Source organism: Engystomops pustulosus, chromosome 3 (assembly GCF_040894005.1).
Source record: "Engystomops pustulosus chromosome 3, aEngPut4.maternal, whole genome shotgun sequence".
NCBI classification, from domain to species: domain Eukaryota; kingdom Metazoa; phylum Chordata; class Amphibia; order Anura; family Leptodactylidae; genus Engystomops; species Engystomops pustulosus.
Window position 1 is genome coordinate 71,345,836 of NC_092413.1, and position 21,981 is coordinate 71,367,816.

General features: G+C 37.5%; 1 protein-coding gene across 5 annotated transcripts in view; it reads right to left on the reverse strand.

Annotated features, from left to right (window-relative positions):
• Positions 1-591: 591 nt before the first annotated feature.
• TULP4 (TUB like protein 4) overlaps positions 592-21,981 on the reverse strand; it is a 244,597-nt gene continuing 223,207 nt past the window's right edge. For all 5 annotated transcript variants that reach the window (XM_072141034.1, XM_072141033.1, XM_072141032.1 and 2 more), the window contains 7 exons: positions 21,285-21,519; positions 18,500-18,644; positions 16,425-16,569; positions 14,470-14,563; positions 12,688-12,831; positions 8,518-11,087; positions 592-7,280 (listed from right to left, as the gene is read on the reverse strand). In XM_072141034.1, the coding sequence (XP_071997135.1) occupies positions 7,164-7,280; positions 8,518-11,087; positions 12,688-12,831; positions 14,470-14,563; positions 16,425-16,569; positions 18,500-18,644; positions 21,285-21,519 (3,450 nt within the window). In that variant the 3' untranslated portion in view covers positions 592-7,163. The remainder of the gene's footprint in view (positions 7,281-8,517; positions 11,088-12,687; positions 12,832-14,469; positions 14,564-16,424; positions 16,570-18,499; positions 18,645-21,284; positions 21,520-21,981) is intronic.

Genomic DNA, 21,981 nt, shown 5'->3' on the forward strand with positions numbered 1-21,981 from the left:
CAATAGTACAGCGCATGTCAGCAACTCACTTCCTGCCATACTATTACATTGTGTGTTGGGAAAGGATTCTTCAAAAATAATCGTTGTGTGATTCATCATAAGGTATATTATCAATTTCAGGATCTTCATGTTGTAATCTTATTTATACTTCGGTAAATTTTCTTTTTTATCAGTGATTGTTTTCTTAATGTGACACTTTTCTCGGTTGAATGTATTTAAAATGGAAGATGTTGAATAAAATAAATGAAATACGGTAACTTGTATTTTAACAGTTGCAAATGAATCCTACATGTTTTGACTAATAATAGAATAATGATATTAGAACAAAGTAAAACTACACAAGATGTACACTTGTTTTCCTTTTTAATCTTTTATTAGGCAATAGCTATATAACCATTACAAATCCAAGTCATCATGGAAGAAACAGAGCAGTCATTTCCTCAAGACCATAAACTATCTACATCTACACGACCAGACAAACCACATTACATCTTCCAAGTGCCTACGGCACAGTTTGAATACAGTACATATATTAAAGAGAGAGATGATGAAAAATTGCAAAGTTTTTTTTTCTTCCATTTTTTTTTACAATGCAAATCAGCAATGATCCTTAAATGCATCTTAAAAAATATACACAAATATGTAAAAAGATTACATATGGGTTAAACTACAGTACATGCTGAAGCAGTCATAGGTGACTGCACAACCAGTCTGTTCAGGGTTCTTGAAGCGCACACATTGATCAGATTGAACTTTTTATAGAAAACAGAGAGATCAAAGCAATTTATGAATAGAAATGAAATGTAAAGATACAGTATCAAAGGGTTTTCTTTCTGAAAATAGAGGTAAATAAAAACAAATGTCTTTTTTCAGCCACATGCTAGATCATCTAAACAATACAAAGTATGTACAGGTAAAACAACTGGGCTCAGATGGTCACAGAACATTACATGTGAGGTGTTCATGTAATACTTATGATTTCTGGTGTTTTCATTTATTAGTACATGTCTAACATTTGAACTAGAAGCAATTACCTTAGGAATAGAATGTGCACAAATGACACAGCAGTGATGTTACTGGTGCCTTGCAAAAGCACAACAATTAGGAAATTGCCAAAAATGATTGACAATTTATATCTATTGCCCCTTGAAAACTATATATTTTTTTAAAATGTCCATAACTTATACATCATTGATTTCCTCATATATCATTAGAATGGTTAGAGCTCTACTTTTCAGATACCCAACTTCAAATGCCCTGCAAAATATTGAGCTAAAAAATGCCTGCAGCCACCAACAGAGGGAAAGTGAAATCTTAACATCAGACTGAATGAGACAATGGTGGAGTAACCTCTTAGGCTTCCCTGAGTGGCAGCTGCTTACTAGTATAAGCTGATATGCTGGGGATTTAAAGCTCAAGATCATAAAAATTACAGAAGATTAAACAGAATGTTTTACTTTAATTTTAGAGCAGTTTGGTGCAATTTTGATATTTAAGAAATAGCCAGACATGGTTCCTGAGAGCAAAGGCAAAGGAAATAAGAGAGGTATTCTTTTCTCCTTTTTGTATCTTGCCTATGTTAGTCTAGCTGTAATATACTTGTGGTTTACTTCTCGAATCCTGTTTGAACCTACATAAAATCCCCTCAGGTCTATTTTTTTGCACTCATGAAGTGAAATTACAAGAAGAAAATATCAGTACGAAATATTTTGTAATATTCAAGCAGGGTGACTTGTGAAGGGTCCTAGCTATATCGTGAGATTCTGATGTCATAACCAAATGTGAGAAGGAAAGATACTTAAGACTCCTGTATTATAGTTTGAGGTCTTGCATTTACTACACCATGTAAGATTCCAAACAAATTATATTCCAGTGGATTATGCCGATTTGGCAAATTACTGTTTTACAGCTTTTTATTTTTATGGTACCAACTAAAAACATATCACACAGTAAACAGATTCTGCAACTTAAATGAAAAAGGAGATGGAAAGCAGCATATATTAGAAGTTGCAGCTTTACCAAATACAATCATTTCAATCCACCAATTACACCAAGCAAGACTACAAAAGACAAAGGGAAATGACATTCAACTACAATTACACCACTTTTACACAGTCATATAGAAACAGTATGGGAGTCAGAAACCTAAATGTATCTGATATACTTGTATTTTAAAAAACATGTGAAACATGCAAAAAACACGTGAACCAGACACTACTCTCCACAGCAACCTGCCCAACAGCCTGGTACCTGCAGAAATTGGGAGACCTGTCTGCACATGGCTGCCTATAACCATACTGATTTGTGTTTTCCACACCATATAATGACCCTGGCTACTGTTGAGCTGTACATAGGTCATATAACAGAAGTATGTGATATCACTAGCCTACGATCAAGCAACCAACTCCAAAGGACCAAGCAGTGGGGTGAAGGAGGTCTTATCCCCGCTTATCTCAAATTCATCACCTATCATAAAGATATGAATTTTTGAATACCAGATAACGCCTAACTTGCTGAGCAGTGGGGGTCTCAGTGCTGAGACCCCCGCAGATCGCGAAAACAAGGGGACCCCCAGTCACTCTGACAGATTAATGGAGCAGATGGCCCCGCATGACCGTTCTGCTCCATTAATCTCTATGGAGCTGACAGAGATGGGTGAGCGTAGCACTTGGCAATTTCCGTCAGCTCCATAGAGATTAATGGATCAGAGCGGTTATGCGCGGCAGTCTGCTCCATTAATCCTACGGACCCCTCGTTTTTGCAGCCTGCAGGGGTCTCAGCACTGAGACCCCTACTGATCAGTGAGTTTGGCCATATCCATGGTTAGGGCCTAACTTTCCTTTGTGGGAAAATCCATTTAAGATGGAGGCATGGAAAGTTTGTTGCCTTTATGTGCAGATTTTGCCGCAGTTTTAAGGCCAAAATCAGGAGTTCAAAAAGATAAACATACAATCCCCTATGATTTGTAAAGCGCTATGGAATATGACAGTGCTACATAAATAAAGATTGTTATTCTTATAAAGACTAATACCTCTCCTTCCTGCTGCAGTGATATCTGCTTTGGGTCAAAAAGTGGCCAAATCTTCAGCAAAAAGCAAGCAAAAACGCTAGGAATTTGCTCACTTTTAACTTGACATATACTGTTTGACTGAAATCTTATACAGAGGGGACCTGTACTGCACCTTCTATGTCAAAATAGAAAAATGCATCTACTTTAGCTGACCCACAATTTCAAAGAAGTGGCACATTGTGTTGTCCTGGCTTCATTCTTTATAAGTAGCTTATGAGGCAGTCATCTGGAGAACATTCTACATGGATCTTGCCTTAATGGAGTTTGACAATCGGGGTTGTCCCGATTTAAGAAGTTGTCCCCAATTCAGAGGATTTAAGGGATAACTTCCTAATCTGATCAGCAAGCAATCAAATCCCCCAGAGCAATTCGTTCTCACTAAGGGGTGGAGCAGTAGCAAGAGCATGCATTAAATTAAGTTGCTTCATTACATTCTATGAGAACAGCCTACGATTGCAAAGAACAGCGCCCTGCCATCTTCAGCAACTCACATAGAACTGAATGGAGCTGTAGGGCACATGTTTGCCCTGCTGCCTCACCTATTAATGAGAACAGGATCCCCGTTGTCCTAATTGCTGGATGGTCCCACTCTCATGATCGGCAGGAAGTTGTCAACTGTCAAACACTCACCGATCAGGAAGTTCTCCCTTATCATGTGGGTTGGGGATAATTTTCTAAATTGGGAAAAGATTTGAACACATGTTATGTGCTTCTGGTTCATTTTCATGTAGACATTGACCAACAACTATAATGACCCGTCATATTGACTTTCTGATAAATAGATCATATTTAAATTGCTGGGACTTATTTTTTATTTACAGCAAAGATATATTGATGACTAGCAGTTTAGCGGTGTCTTAGTTGTTAGTATGCGTAGATCAAAGGATCTTGATACAACCTGTAAAGTAGGGCAATGATATTTTCACAACATGTTTTACATGAAGGTAATCTTTAATAATGGCATATTTCTTGTACTGTTTGTCGGGAAGATAAAGTTATAAACCGTCCAGTTTTAAATATTAAGATGTTTTGTTGCTCATTAATACATGTTGTCACTAAAGAATGACTTGCATTATTAATCTGAAGCTGGCATTAAACTAACTTTAGATGCTGGTGATTTGTTATACACCACTCACAATTTTGTAGATTGTAGATGGTCAATAAAAGAACAAAATTCATTTGTTCACTGGTCATGCAGCTACTGATCAATGAAAAGTTTGGTTTGACTCTTTAGAGTGGTTTACTGGGCAACTGACATGAAAAGATGCAATTTATGTCATCATTCATGTCATCATTGGAAAAATTAAAGGAAACAACATTCTCATAGTGCCCAGTAACCTAATCTTATAATGATCATAAACGTGTTCGGTATATTATATTACTCAGATATTACATTAGTTTATATTTTACAATGCGAATACCAAAACCATGGGATTTTACATGTACACAAACTCACCTGACAGAGGTGCAATAATGAATTCCAGTACGCTATAGATGTGATTCCTCAAATGTAGAGAAAAATATAACAGAATGGCAGAATTAATACACATCTGTTCTTTACTTGCCTTCTATTTATTTGTTGTATTGTTGTTTACAACAAAAATGACAGCCACTATAACGAGAATCACAGTGTTTGCCATATACTGTATCTAGTGTATAAAGTTCAAATCTATGCAGTGACACAAGTGTGAATGAAGGTTTTCTACATGCCTTTGTTGATATGCAATTCACAAAAGTGGTAAAGTTAGGATACCTCTGTGGGAGCTGTCATGGTGGCCATAAGCTGTCATTTACCATCTTGGAGACAGAATTTTTTTAAATCTAAGTTCTTGAACAAAACAAATGTGAAGAACAATGCATTGTTTAGTTGAACTTCAAGTTACTTAGTAGAATGGTTCAGTGCAGTTTTGATTCAAATTATTTCAGTAAAGTAGTAAATACCCTTCAGTTATCCAACTCACTGCTGCTAAGCCTCTCGATGAAAATCATAGTAAGATGCCATCAACAGTACTGGTATAACATCAAGCAGGCATCGACAAGGAGAACATAATAAAGTACAGTGAAAATAAATTTTCACTAAAACATAATACTGTTCCTATTCATAAATTAAAAAGTAGAGAAATAAAAGTTCATACTCCTTGGTTCAGGACAGAAGGTGCACATCAATAAACAAAAGGAAAATTCTATACAAAACACACAGGCAGCCATTTGTATGAACCCTCAGCCCTACAAGTTCATGAAATAAAAAAAAAGGAAAAGTGTCATTGTACAAAAGGGAAAGACAAATAACAGCGCAATCTATGATCGAAATTTCATCATTAAATAGACAAAAATTATATGCACAACAGTATTTGTTCACTTCTTAGTGAGCTGCAGTGTATCCTGGGATCCAACATAGATTTGGATGGATAAATGGAAAGGCATATGCAAAGGGTCCAGGTATAAACCATTTTTAAAATTCGAATTTGTTGAAATGCTTCAAAGGACAACCCATTTTGGGAATACAGTTCCTTCATCAGGTCCAAGAGACTAAAAAGTTACATGTGATTAAAAACAGTGTAAGGTATTTGATGATGCCTAGTTTTAAAATCCAGCAACATCTACGATTTCAAGGGCACAGCTGTCGAAGAAATACAAAATGTGACAACTTACAATTCATACCTGTGGTGCTCCTTAAAACCTCTAAGGAAAGGGCCACATCACCGTTCACTTGAGCCTACATCGCTGATAATGGAGATATACGGAGGTTACAGAAGACTGCCATAGTATGTTTAGAATGTATATCCATGGGGTAGTGGGTTTTTTAAAGCATAACTAAACCTTTGAAGCAATTTGTTTTTAGTTCAGAAGTAAATAGTGCAGGTGAAAATATACTTTATTAAGGAAAAAAAACTATTAACAGTTTTTTTCTCATGTATACAAAAAATAAAAAAGAATAGAAAGCTAAAGCTTCACTTCTCTGACAATATTTTACCTGATGATTCCACTCAGTAAGGACAAAAGGCTATCTTTAACTGTTTGTAAATGGCTAAATCATTAGAAACTTTAGCAGTTTTTCCATCAGCCATAAGTGCGAGCACAGAAAAAAAAAAAAAAAAAAAAAGCCGATTTAAGCAACCTGCTAAATGCAAGAACATATCATGGACTTTGATAAAAAAAAAAAAAATATGTCCATATCATATTTGTCCATATCATGGACAAAAGTGAAATGAACATTTTTTATGAAATTTACTTTTACCATCTGCGCTACTGATTTTTGAAAGTTAACTTAAGAGTTTAGTTGTGCTTTAAAGTACAATTTTAAGTATAATTCCTTTATTTATATGGCGCACACAGAGCTTGCCAAATCAGTCATATTCTGTACCATCCCCCAAACAGCTAAACAGGTTGTCCAGGATCAATCAAGTGAAAATACAAATCTCTTTACTTTCTACCAATAAAATTTCATGCAGAGGAAAGGGGTCTATCTAAGATAATCTACTCATTTCCCTAGGTTTTTAAAGCTGTGTTATGTTTGGCGAGCAATGTTCCCACAGAGACTTTTTTAGCTATAGAGATTCTCTTTAAACGAAACTAAAACACTCTAGTTTCTGCTAACATTAACAAAACACAAGGTTTGTAGAAATGCCTCAAATGCAGAACTCATTGCTAAACATATTAATCCAGCCTTTAGTACCTACCCCTCATCTCTAATGCATTCAAGTATTAAAAGTATTCTTAGTTGCATTTTTTTGTTTGTGATTTTACAATCTGGAAAAAAAACAGGTCAATGAATCACACTATTTCAGTTTTCAAAAAATAATATTATAAATAAGGCAGTTTTCCATGTAGTATTCTAACATCTATTGCACCAAACACAATGGAACGGTCAACAGGCACACTCCCATCATGACAAACAATGGCTCCTGTTCAACCATCAGCAATATTGCATGTAAAAAATAAAAAAATAAGAAATTCTTCACAAAGGAAGTCATGGTTCTTCCCAGTTGAAATGATTTAATGATTTTTTTCTTTGTCCCATTTGAGCTATCTATTCTACTGAAATGTTGCCATGTCCACTGTTGTTGAAATGTTCCCATGCCGCAGTCTAGGCTCATTTGAGACGCTGAGTCACATTAGCCAGAGCAACAGCAAAGGCTTGGACGGCCGAAAAGGGATACTGAAAGTCTAGAATGTAAGCATTGCCGTCAATCCTTCCAAACTGCATTACCTAGTGAATAAAATAGAAAAAAGACAATTGAATCTGGATGAAAAATACATAGTGAATCTTAATAAACAGTACTTAAAGAAAATCTACCACCGCTTTATGAGGTTTTTTAGCTAAAGGCACTTACTGGTGGGCTCTGTGCTGCTGATCCTGGAACATATATCGTGGTTAGGCACAAAAACCGTTGCTTTTGTCAAAAAATCAACATTAGATGATATTCAAATGCTACCTCCACGTCATAGCTAAGAGCCGATGACGTCACCCGGCTCTTGGCACTTCTTGCACATGTGTATTATACTACACTACTGTAGCCGGCTGTTCCGGGTTCTCACAAAGCTGCTGTAAGGAACAGCCGACCACACAAGTGTAGTATACAATACGCAAGAAGCGCCAAGAGCCAGGTGACGTCGTCGGCTCTCAGAGACAGGGGGAGGAGGCCAGCGAAAGAGGAGGTGTGCATAATTATAAATTGGCGGACCACTGAATATAAATTACTATGATGTAGCAGCTGAGCTTCTTTTGAATATCATCTAAAGTAGATTTTTTGACAAAAGCAACGTTTTTTGCACTTAACCACGATATATTCCAGGATTAGTAGCACAGAGCCCATCAGAAAGTGCCTTTAGCTAAAAGAAAAACCTCTTATACCAGTGGTAGATTTAAGGTGTAATTGAATTCCCAACATGACAGAACAAAATGGAAGAATTGCGAGACACCGATTGAATGTGGTTTTTGTGCTGACTGTCCTGATTTGCTGATCTATTTATTAAGCACATATCTACCTTTAGTTCATCTTTCAATTGTATTTTATTTTGCATTTTATGTTGCAATGACCCATTGTCACATGCTTGTCTATTTCTGTATTTGTTCTATTTGGACCTGTCTTGTTTGTTTGTTTTTTTTTTTTGAATTGGACATTTTCAGAAATAAACACTTAAAAAAAAATGGAAGAATTGAAAATTACAGGGCTCAGGAATGAAAGACCGCTGTGAGAGGTGATTTTCTAATTTACACTACAGAGGTTTTGAAATGTAATAAAAATATAACCCTCAAAAATATAAACCCATTTTAGAAATTACATTTGATTTTCATCTTAAAAATAAATATCTTGATTACAATATATAACAATATCATATGCAGATGCATGTGTTTACCCCTCATAACTTTAGGATTAATCTACACACAGTATTGTGTGTAGTCAAAGACAGTAGTTATAAAAGATATAAATGTTTTTACGTACCTGTCTACCTTCCAGTTCTATTTGGAAATTTTTAGCAGATTCCTGAGTCACTCGACCTCCAAAGTCCAACTGATAGACTTGTGTCGCCTCATTCCAAAGAGGCTGCTTGTTAGCCATTACATATACAAATCCTTGACTTCCCAACCTGCCATCGTCTTTATCATTTGCCTTGCGACACTTGAATTCGTCTAGGTCACTAGCCGTCCTAAGGTTCCTTTTTGTTTTCCATCCCTTTTTATTGCTCTGGCTCTGATTCATCAGCTCATCTCCACTGATGAAAAGTTCCGGTTCACTTTCTGAACTGTCTTGAAATTCATTTGTCTTATTTAGCTTTTTTGATTTTAGTTGATCTTTTTGACTTTTTACCTTCTTCTTTTCTCTACCAAGACGTGGGCTAGATATGAGGGAATTAAAATCGCCCAAAGTCCTTGCTTCTTTTTTCACCTTACCCTCAGTAATGGCCTGAACATTTCCTTCTTCTGCCCTGCTATCCAAACGCTTTCGATTTTTCTTCACAAATTTGTCTGTTCTCTGGGGCACAGGGCTCTCTGTTAAGGAGAGGACCTCCTGGAAATTATCAGCAGTTTCCACCATTAACTCAGTACCCACATTATTTTGGAGTTCAGGCTGAGGAGGGGGTAGGATAGGTTTTTCTGGCAATAAATGAGGTTTTGGTGGAAGGGCAGTTTGTGAGCTTGGAACTGGGGGACATGCACTGTATGTATTCCATGGATGCAGAGCTATTGCAGGAAGCTGCAGACCATTGCAATTACTACTTCCTGGATACATGGGTGGCAAAGGGCAACAAGGCAGGTTGGTGGGATATGCTGGCTGCACTACTATAGTAGGCTCCTGTTGCACAAACTGTGCTGGAGCTAGAGGTTCTTTTGGGGAACAAGGTTTTTGAACTTGTTGGAGAGAAGGTGGTACACTATATGCTGCAGTGAAAGGTATCCCAACACCATAATTTGATTGGAATGTTGAAATAGGACTGGTAGTTGACTTAGGGGAAATAAATGGCACCCGTGACATATCTAAATGTTGGCCCTGTCCAAGTATTAGGGGAGGCGGTCTATGTGGAATTGGCAATGTGTTATGAGCTGTCCTTTCTTGTGGAACCCATACATCCTCATTTACCAATGGATCCCATTGGTATGGTGGGGGACGTTTTATTGTAAGTCCTGCCTCAGCAAGATTCATATGCCTGACTGGCTTTTCTACTTGACAATGTTGAGAAGCCGACTCATCTTCTGTAAATGCAGAGTTAATATAATCTGTCCTGTCTCTGCAACTTTCAACTGGACTCAAAAGGTTATAAGAGGAATGTGATGCCAAAGGAGCTGTGCTGGCAGAGTGAACTATAACTGTGCTCTGCTGTGGACCGCAAGCTGACGGTAGGTCTGGCCGAACATTTCCAGCACCAATGGTGCTAGTGCTCATATTTCCATTATGATTACTGATACTACTGCTGATAACTCCAGTGCTACTACTACACTGGCTGCATGTGTACAATGCTGTTTGTGTCCTCTGCTGGTATTGTCCAGGCACAACACTGCTCTTTGATTTGGGTGGATGCTGCAGTGTAGCCCGCTGGTTATCAGCAATTTGAGCCATTTTGAGAGTAGCCTCACGACTATTTCGCCGTAAGGTAGCATGTATGATACTGCTGTCTATTCTTTGAGCTGCACCTCTGCTTTGAGCAAGCTGTGCTGCAATCTCAGGGTATGGTGGTGGATCTCCAGGAGGTATAGAATATCGAGGAACAGTAAGTCTATTCAGTGTGGCACTAGTGCAAGGTTGTTTTATCTTCTTTTCTGTTGCAGAAACTCTCAGCGTTGCAGAGCTTCCTGGGCCTGGAAGTGTATAGGTGTTTTGAGTACACAGCATTCGAGTTCGTGGTCTACATACTTCTTCGACATTACCACTGCTATCAAATGTTGTAATTCGTTCATAACCTAGCGGTGTTTGGTAGTGCCCACTAGAAAATAAAGAAAAGTCTGCCTTTTTTAGACAGAGATCTACAGGAGGTTGTGGGATTGGTGGTGGAGGTGCTGCTGAAGTTGGTGGGGCTGGGATTGTTCCTGGGTATGGAGGGGGAGGATTGAGCTTGTTCAACTGCATTTCTTGAACAGTGGTAAAAACAACAGCATCTCCGTCTGCAAAATGAGGAATTGGACGTATAGGTTTTGCCTTTTGGGGATGTTCATGATCTCTCTCATTGTGGTCAAGGGACATTTGCAAGGTACCTTGGGTTGGGTGAGATGGAGGAGGCTGGGGAGGTTGTAACATGCGTCCCATTTCAACTCCACCAAATATTACTTGCCCTGGATTAGAATATCGATTTTGGGCGGGATACTGAACCGTATTTTCTGGTGGATGATCTGGTGGTGCTGGGGCTAACATCTGATTGGGCAGGACATCAAGTTGTACATTTTGATTGGCTAACAGGGACTGAACTAAGCCAATGCTTTGCGTTGGTGACATAGCTTGGGCAGAGCTATGGATGGGTGCAATCGGGATATTCACAGTGCAAGGTGGGTTATTTTCAGGTGCCCCAGATGTTCCAGTTACTGTAAAAGAGGGAATATAATGCAGGAATTTACTACATCATGATATGTTACCAGTTACAGAATGGTTGAAAGATTTATTTACATACTACACAGATAATCTGTTTCTATACCAATTGATTTTACTTCCTCTACACCATAACACTGTAAATTAAAATAGACATAAAACATGACTTTTCATTTTATGGACAGATGTAACATCTTATTTGTTCTTTATTTTTCTGGACACTAATCTGACTTTTTTATTACAACAAAATGTATTGGAAAAAATAACAGACATTTATATTATTATGTTGCCAGCATGCAGTTTGCAGTCAACATGGTGTAAAATTGTCAAGCATTAATATATCCACCAAGCAGATCAGCAGCAGCAGGGGCTACATGTCGCACACCTCGTTGCAACAGAGCACCGGTAATGGATACCCCTTTAAGCGCTGGTACTCGGCAACAGTGGAGCTACGGACAGTGCATATTCTGCCAAACCAACAACAGCAGTACACCACTAGTTCACCACAACACTGTCAGTGCCACAACAGCACCCCTAGTGTTATATCCCCTAAACATGTCTGTCTAGTCTGTGTCTCTGTGTTATTGTGACTGCTATATTTTTGTATTGTAATTGCCGGAACACTATGTACAAAATAATTTCCCCCCAGGGGATCAATAAAGTTGTATTGTATAAATAATAACAATGATCAATTGAATGCTGCCTGACCACCTGGATTTAATGATCATTACCATTGGACAGCATTGGGACATGCAGAAACTCCGGTCTATTTCAGATTTAGAAACACTGGGGCTTATTTACTTAGGGTCCGCGGCCACACTTTTGTCGGACTGTTCACAGTTTTCGGGATTTGCGCCGCTGTGACAGGTATTTAACTGGGGATTGTGTCGCACGTGATCAAATTGTGTGCTGGCTTTCATGTGACAGAAATTGGGGTGGGCGTGCCGTCGGACTGAGCACCGAATTTAAGATTCAAATTGTGTCGCAAGACAATGCACTTAGATACACCAGGAAGAAGAAGGTGAACTCCGGCGGACCTGAGCGGGGAAGCACGCATGCACAATATCGGGCGCACAATCTTAGTAAATCACGGCACAGTGCATTATCGCCCAAAGAATGCACTTTGGGTAAACTCCTCAGACATGTAAGTAAATGTACCCCACTTTGTTTCAGCGGTGGTCGTATCCAAGGACAGCTATCTCGTTTCTAAGAGGAACTTGGCTATACTTAAAACAATTAACATTATTTTCCATAACATTCAATTGAACTAATGTTTGTATATGTCAGATGAACTAAATTAAGTGTCAATGCCCAGACAACTCCTAGTGACAGAGGAACCTCTGGATGCCACTAATTTACTAGATCGGTAAACTAACAGTTATCAGAGCTGTCGGCAATGACGCTTTATCGTTAGTATGTGTTCTCAGGACTAAAATTTAAAAGAACCTATCTTGTATGTAACCAGGGGAGTGCCTGTATATGTTGAATTTTCCATGTGATTGACTTAAATTCCAAGTACAATTATAGTAATATGAAGATATGTTTCAGGTCCAAGAGCAAATGGAGTGGGAACTGTACAAATTTCAAAATACTTACCTGGCAAATCATCTTCATCTTCACTGAAAACATTTGTATTAAATACTGGCAAATTTATATAGTCCATGGAAATTTTTCGCACTTCTGGAAGGTAAATAGTCATCTGCCTTGGCTGGAGGTGCAGCAAACTTGTCTTATAAATAACTATATGATAAAGAAAAGTGTTAGTATGAACAACAGACAAAAAGGTAAAAGTAATAATTGGAGCATTTGTGTCATGTATTGTTATGGAAAGCCACAGGGATATACCATCACATTATAATTAGTGGGGTTCCAAACTCTGGCACTCGTTCCAGCCTAGAGAACAAAAAAACAAAGGTCTCGGGTGTTTCTCCTTCACACCACTACGACCACTACGATTTTTATTTTTAAAACATTTTATTAAGATAGATAAGAATATAACACAACTGTAATAAAAGAGGTGGATGAATCCTGACTAATGTGAAAACCTGGTTGCAACAGATTCTATGTAACCCAGAAAAATGAACAGAAGGCCAAATATTGAAAAAAAAAATACTTATTTAAAACAGTCGAACTGTCCACTGTTTCCTACCCAGATCTAAGTCTAGTCGGTAACACTTCTAGCCTAAATAAAGTTTAGTGAAGTGGGCAGGAAGTCAGACTGCATCACTAACTGGCATATCCAGGACTCCTTCTATGAGGGGGTTGTTTCCAATATTCAAAAAGGCACTGAACAATTAGTGGCACAAAAATAAAACACTATTCCTTAGTTCAAACCAAAAGTGAGTTTAGTGCCACAAACTTTGAATTTTGAGATGCTGCAGTCTAAAAGGTGGCCATGGTTTCCCATGTTCTTTATTCTGCTCAAATGTTTTTTAGTTTTACAAATATTCTCACTTTTTCTTAGTCTATACTCAACAACATTATGCACAGATATACGAAGTTATGAACATCCATGTATAGAAATCTGTAACTAGAGCTGCAGGAAGGACTTGGGTCAAGCAGACAACTATTGGGGGTATCTGGCACTACATGTATATTGATATAGGAACTCTTTTAAAAGATAAACTATCTGTTAACAAATAAATAATTCTATTATTGGTCACTTGTAGCATTTATAAACTCTACCTATTAAAATGTAATGTTTATCAATTTAATATATGGTCAACTGCATTGTCATTTCCTGAAGCCATTAAAGGGATCAAGTAGGCAGAAATTGCCCTAACAAACTCAGTTTCATGTAAAGCATCTAAACACCTTCCAGATCATATTCCCATTACAGACCTGCACTGTGGCATCATCAGGAAAATTTACTGTGAAAAGAAATGTGAATTGGCTGTATGAAGTTAAGCAGTCAGAAAATGTCGTGACATCAAGTCCTCCCTGCTTCCGAATGTACCCAGTGATGTACTTTATGTCCCTGCATGGATGGACAGCATGCTCTCCTGAAGTCTGGTTTACGATGTCAATCACGGCAGAGGAGGTGTTGAAAGGTGGTAATCTGCTGGTACTCTTTAACAACTTTTTATTACTGAAACTCTGCTGTAAACAAAATTAGGAGTTGACACTACAAAGTGCGTTTGATGTATCCTGCTATGAACTGGCCCCTTCCTAATACATTTTTATATTTTAGCACTATAAGTGAATGTGTGAACCAGCTCCACATAAATATATCAGAAAAACTTCACTCCTGGCTTACACTATACAATATAATTAACACATTAACATTTTTAAAAATTCTTTTATACGATAGTACAGGCAACAAACCTGAAAACAGAAAAATGTGAGAGATAATATAAAATGTATTGTGCAAGTACATACCTGCTCCAAGATTTGCTGGCAAGAATGCTGCTAAACCAACTATTTTAAATTTGGTTCCCCATATATTGGATGTGACCTGAGCAAGGTAGTTATGCTGCAAGGACAATATGAATATATATGATTAACCCTTTCTCTGTCAAGAGGTTTTCGCCAATTGCACCTCTGGTAACCAGGAAAAACATTTTACATTTTTGACATGCACAAATTAAAATAAATTTGACAAAATAAAATTATACTAACCCCTAAAACCCTATATTTTTGGAAACGGACACCATGTCACATTGTTAAAATTGCATTAAGCTTGTAGGCATAGGTACTCTCATGCAATTATCATTAAAAGTTAAATTTTTTTAAATTAGAAAATGAAAAAAGTCAATGGCTAAAAAGTGACCCAAGCAGAAAACTATATGCACCACCCCTCAACATAAAAGTGCAATATGTACAGAGTTCATACATATCACATAGGCCTAGTATACATGCATTTGTCTTCATTATATCACTAAAACGAAAAGGACCAAAAATCTGTTTTGAAAGGAAAACTACCCCTAGGGGGCTCCAGGCTTATTTAACAGCTATGGAGCCTGAAGTCCTTCAGGCTCAATTGCATATTTCTAAAATCCTTTTTTTGAAAAACAAGGGCATAAGGTGTTAAAAAAAGAGCGGATTTTGCCAGGGGCACACACCAGTATGTCAGTGTTCTTGGTTTACAGTCCTTGATCCTGATTGGTAGATGTCCTTTAAACTGAAGAGTACCAATAACAGTACTATAGGAGCTGCAGTGAGATGGAGCTGACAGTTTTACAGAAGTCCTTGCACACTCTGTAGCTGAACCTGGGGCAGTGTTAAGGATGGATACCATACATATTTTAACCATATTACGATAAATTATTTAATTTTACTGCTTATTGATAGCTTTATTGAGAAAATTACCCCAATCAAGTTATTTTTAGTATTACATGAAAACAGAGGGAAGCATATTTAGATGACAGATGCTTGCTTGTAGACTACTGATGGTGCCTACTGGGGCTACCAGACATCTGTTTTTAGGACAAACATCAACATTAACTTGTTTTGTGTCAGTCACTCATCAGACCCAAAACCAGTAAAAAACATAATATCTGCAGGGCATAGACAGGTTGGCACTGCTCCTCCATTATATCTGACCCTCCAGAACATCTGAGACCTCATCAAGCTACCCGGTCAGATTCAAATTACCTTGATGGTCTTCAGAAGAAGCACAATACAGGCAATCCCTGAGTTATATACAGTGCCCGATTGCGGGCATTAACCCTGCCAATGCTGCCGGCATTTAAAAGACGGTGGCGTGTGGGCACCATCATCTTGGTTCCTATCGACACTTCCCGAAACGTCATCATGGAGCGACGATCGGTTGCCATGACTGCCTCCGATCTTTGGCAGACCCGAGGCTGTCTGGTTTCTGCAGTTTCATTACAGTGAGCCAGAATCCTATGTTAAAATGCCATATACTGTGATACAAGTAGTATGGCAGTATACGGTAGGAACAATCAGACCATCTAGGGCTAATGTACCCTAAAGGGTCTAAAAAAAATAGTAAAAGAAATAGTAAAAAAAAAGTTTAATATAATACATTTTTTTAAAAAACATAAAAGTTCAAATCACCCCCCTTTCCCTAGAACTGATATATAACGTAACAACGGTAAAAATCACAAACACGGTATAGCCGATCTATCATAATATTAAAACAGACATTGGCAGCGGTGAACCCCATAATGGAAAATTGCGCTTAAATGTCCGAATTGCGACTTTTATACCATTTTACATCACATAAAAAATGTAATAAAAAGTAATCAAAAAGTCGCACAGTCCTCAAAATAGTAATGAAAACTTCAGCTCATTTTGCAAAAAAATGACACACTGCACACAGCTCCATACACTATAGTATGAAAAAGTTATTAGCTTCCCATCAATCTTACCTGTGTAATATCTTCTAAAGGAAATTCTCTTCTAGTTAAACTAGGTGAGCCGATTGAAGGCTTCCTAATAGGTAATCGAGGGGATCGTGTAATCTCTTGAGCAGCTCGAGATAACTTTGGAGATTTTCTTGCTTCTATGTTAATTCTATAAATAAAATATTTATTAGAAGATTAGCAGATTTCAAGACAAAAATCCACAGATTTCTTTAAAATTTAAGGAAACCTACCACTTCAAAATGGTCATTTTGACCTAAACATACTTTTACCTTGGGGTATGTAAGCTGATGCTGGAGGTGGATTTGTTAAGGCAGATAAATCCGCAGTTTCGCCCAAAAATCTATTTTTACACTAATCAAATGACCCCATTCGGCGCACCAGGACGCTTGGTCATGATCATAAGAATGAACGCAGACTTTTTTCAGAAAGCCTAATGACATGATGCGGGATAAAAGCTGAACCAGTATACTGTATTTATTCCATTCGGAAAACATTTCTAAGTGATTCAATGTATCACAAGTGTCTGAAAGCAAAACTGTTATAGTTGGTCATGGCAATCAATCAGAGCTCAGCTTACATTTTCCCACAGCAGTTTATAAATTGAAAGCTGAGCTCTTTTCGGTTGCCATGAGCAACTAGAACAGTTTTTCTGTCAGACACTTATGATAAATCTCCCTCAATGTATTTGCATCTGGTTTAGCTGGGTGAGAGGCTTGTGACAGGTATCAGGAAGTAAGACCACTCCTTAGGAATTTAACCCTTTTCTTACCCAGCCTTAAAAAGCTTTAAGGACTGGGGCATTTTTAGCGAATTGTCATACTTATTGGTTTAAGGGCCATAACTTCTTTTTTATGAAATACCGTAAAATTTTTTGTGGCTTTTCGTGAAACCTAAGGATAGTTAAAATTAAAAAAAAAAAAAATGTTAAAAAGGCCCTTTTTAATTTTCATGTTACAAAAACTGGATATATATATAGCTATATATATATATATATATATATATATGTATATATATATATATATATATATATATATAGGCAGTCCCCGGGTTACATACAAGATAGGGTCTGTAGGTTTGTTCTTAAGTTGAATTTGTATGTAAGTCAGAACTGTATATTTTATCATTGTAATCCCAGCCAGAACTTTTTTGATCTCTGTGACAATTGGATTTTAAAAATGTTGGGTTGTCATAAGAATCAGGATTAACAATAAAGCTTCTACAAGCAGGTGTGATCATACAAATATGTATACATTGTTAGGTAGCAGCCCTGGAGAGCTGTATGTTGTTTGTAGCACCATGGATGTAAAAAATGCATTTATTTTCCAGGATTGTAGCTGGAGCACAGGCCTCATCACACTGCTGTGGTCTTTGATCTCTGCATTTAAACTCCTTCCCAGCCCTACTACTGCTACTGCTCTGACTCCAGTGGAAAAGAGCCGTGTTGGGAGTGAACCCCAGTGCCTCAAGCCCAGCTGTATTTTTCAAAGTCCTGCTGCTAGGAACAATACACTCATTGTTACAGATATCAAGGGCTATTTCCTAACACTGTCTGCAGTTTTGTAGGGTTTAATATTTTTTGTATTTTTAACCCCTTTGCACACCTGGATGCAATAGTACGTTCCTGCAGGAAGAGACTTTATCAGTAGGCATTGTTACTCAGGAGGTTCAAAATCCAGTGACAGGTCCCTTTTAAGGCCAAAATAAGTCCTGAAGGGGTTAAAACCAGACTTGGAGTTGTTAGATTTCTACTCACTGACTCCTGCTTCACACCCTTGAACAATAAACCCAAATTCACATGTAGCAAAATATTCTAGATGTCCATTTAATAAAGAAAGCACATAAAATAAGTGCTACAAAAGTAGCAGCATTGAGAAGAAAAGGGTACTGTAACATGCCTGCCCACCCTCCTTAGAAGCAAACAATTAACAGGTCTAAAATCTGACATTAACCAATTTGATATATCATTAAATCAGTCTTGAAAATAAAAGAAATGATGTGATTTTTCTGCTATGGTTGCTCAAATACACTTTAGGCATTAAAACATATAGATGATGATGATGATGATGATGATGAACGACCTGGGTAATTTGGGAGATTTGCTAGCTCTTGTAATCTTTGGAGATTTCTTGGTGGCCCAATCATCACTTAATTCAATATCACTGGAGTCAGAACAATTACAGCTGTCAATAACTGTAGAAATCAATCCATTGCTGTAGATTTCATCTGACAAAACAAAAAAATGAAAGTAAAAAAACATATCAAATGTGTTAACTTAATGCAGAACACTCTGTGCCAGCGATGACAACCTTCCTTTAATCGGTTAATGCTAGAAAATATCCCTCTCCCTCCCTCAATTTTTCCAAAAGAAATAATGGTTGTTACATTTAAAGGTAGTGATTTAGGAAAATAGAGATATAGACAAAGTTCTCTGCAACATTTGAACAAGGTTTGTTTTTAGGTTTTCCTAAAAAGGCTAACAGGCTAGAATAACCTTCGTCTTGCCAATTAGTATGACCGTGATGATATGGGGGGTTTTTTTGCCAATGTTGTACAATGAAAACATTATTCTTTATAAAACATTTTTTATGTCTTTACTTTTTTTTACATCACCGTCTTCTTAAAATCTTAACTACAAGTTTATTTGCTACTATATGATGACTTGTTTTAAAACCAAAATCTTTTTTATAACACTTTTTGGGAAATAATGTGACAACAACAGCATGTTTATCCATATTTTTGGGCACTCACTAAGAAGGTTAAATTATGGATTAACTTGACAGATCGGGACATTGCAAATGAGATCAAATCAAATATGGGGATTTTTTTTTATATAAAAAAGGGGATATACCGTATAGAAAGGGGATTTGTTGTTTCATTTTTATCTTTTTTATTTTGTCTAGAAGTGGACCTTGGTGTGATAGGTGTGATACCTTGATTAATACACAGCACACAACAACAATACTATGGGTACTAACATCAGCATCTGAGGGGTTAAATGGCTGTGATTGGTGTTTACACCGACCATGGTCACTGCAGCAGGAGCTCAGCTGTTAGGATATGCCAAGCTAAACACTGATCGCAGCACAATGTTCAGAGGCGTAACTACAGGGGTAGCGGCCATAGCAACTGCTCAAAGGGCCCCGAGTGTCAGGGGGCTTAACACCTAACCTGACACCCTGCAAACAAAGGAGGAGAACACATGCAGCAATGTATAGATATTTTGCTGCACCTCTTCCACAGCACACAGATCACTACAAGCCAAACCATCAGCAGCTCAAAAAAGAAATACTGGGGGAGGTGCGGCAGAAGAGTAGGACTAGAGAATCTCTTGCCATCTACTTGCACCATGTGCTTAGCAGCTACTGGGCTGCTTTCTTATCTGTATCCTGGTGCAGACAAAAGATAAGTAGAAAAAAAGAAATCTACCATTTGATTTCATGCATAATGAACCAAAAATACTTAGAGAATGCTGTAGCTATACTGATGCAGAAACATATCTTGTTAAATCCCTGAGCTGAGTGGTTTGCTGAAAAAACTATTATAACATTCAGGATCTTGGGAAAGCTGGATTGCCTCAGCCTACACATTAACACTGAGCTTCCTGAACTGTTCAGACAGACCCAACCTGGGCCGATTCACTCTTACACAGCAGCTGGGGGATGGTGCAGGGATTGATTACTTCTGCCTGTCAGAAGGATACTGCATACTTAACCCCTACGGGACTCAGCCTCTTTTGGCCTTAAGGACGCGGCCCCATTTTTCAAATTTGGCCTGTGTCCCTATAAGTGGATATAGCTTTGGAACGCTATGAGATAACTAGGGGATTTTGAGATTGTTTTCTCGTGACACATTGGATGAAATCTTTTTTGTTTAGTTATTGGAAAAAAAACAAAATTTGGAAAAAAATATGGAAAAATTATTTATCTTTAACATTCTACATTCTCTACTTTTGATGCAGATAGTCATCGCACCCAAATAAATTCATAACTTACATTTCCCAAATGTCTGCTTTATGTTGGATGTTTTTTTAAGATTCCACATATTTTACTAGAATGTTATGAGGCTCAGAATTTAGGTATCATTTTTAAAAAATTTTTGTAAAATCACCAAATCCCGTATTTAGATGGACCTGCTCAAATCGTAATTGACACTGAGAGGCCTAAATAAATAATAGCTAGATTCGTAAATTAGCAGTCTACAAATTGTAATATTTTTTCACAATGCACTCATTTTGGGTGGTAAATTAAACATTTACAATGGATTAAATTGTCTCCACAAAGTTTGATACTCAATTTCTCCCGAGTACACCGATACCCTATATGTGGTTGTATCCTGCTGTATGGGCGCCAGTCCAGGCATAGAAGGGAAGGAGGCGCCATCCAGATCAGATTTGCTATGTCACATTGTACAAGCTATAATTTTTTTCTTTTTTTAATGTGGACCTATAGGGGCTTATTTCTTTTGCCACATGAGATGCACTTTTCTGGTACGTAATTTTGGGGTATCTATAGCTAATTGTTGAGATTATATTAACTCTTCTTTGGTGGAGAAAATGAAAATCAATCAATTTTTAGGAAAATTTTTATGTGTTTTCTTTTGGCCTTTAACGATACCTAAAAATAGTATATTATTTTTATTCTATGGGTCGCCACGATTACGAAAATACCTCATTTATATAGATTTTTTTATTTTTTTTCCCCATGTTTACTGAATAAACATCGGTAGTGCTCGGATACCAATCAGAGACAAATATGGTCAGATGTGGATTGCATATTTAATTCTGTTTTGTTACTATTCAGGTTCCTTATGAAGGATATCATTTGAAACATGACTGAAAAAAGCATAAGAAAGCATTAAAAATACCTGTTTTGCCATCGGTTTTAGGATCCATAATAACAAATTCAGGCCGCAACTTGCTTATCCTACGCCCTTTGAGAACAGGCACCAGTCCACCCAGGTATTCCAAATAAAGTGTGTAACATGGACCCCCAACTTCTGGGTCATCCTCTGTCCTCTTCATAGTACAGTGCAACCTCTCATTTCCGGATGTGGGGTAACTGACAAAGTCTCGCATATTATTAGGGTCAGGTATGGGAGGCTGGATGAAATTTAAACATTTAAACACACAGAATAAATATGAACTCCAAATAAAAGCACAATTGCTTGAGGAAATGTTCATCTTTGTAATATGTCTTATCAAAGAAATGTATTACCTTGATTCTCGCTTTTACAGGTTGTGTTTCAGCAAGCACCAAATGTGCAGTGGAAATGCATATGAGTACTGACTAAACACCTCCCCATTGCTCCTTAAATTGTTTCAAAATCTAATTGAAATGCAAAGTCTTAACGCAGCCTTAGATTTCCCCTGAATTCGTAATGAAACCACCCAGCAAACTCGCAGCCAGTTAGTGAAGACTACAAGTCACGTACCAATCAAAAATTTATAGAAAAGCCTTCAGAGCGAGGCATCAAACCGTTGTGTTTACGGTTGTGCTACTGTAATTGCTTTGTCCCTGCAGATACCAGCAAAAAAAAAAAAAAATTAATTACCTCAATGGCT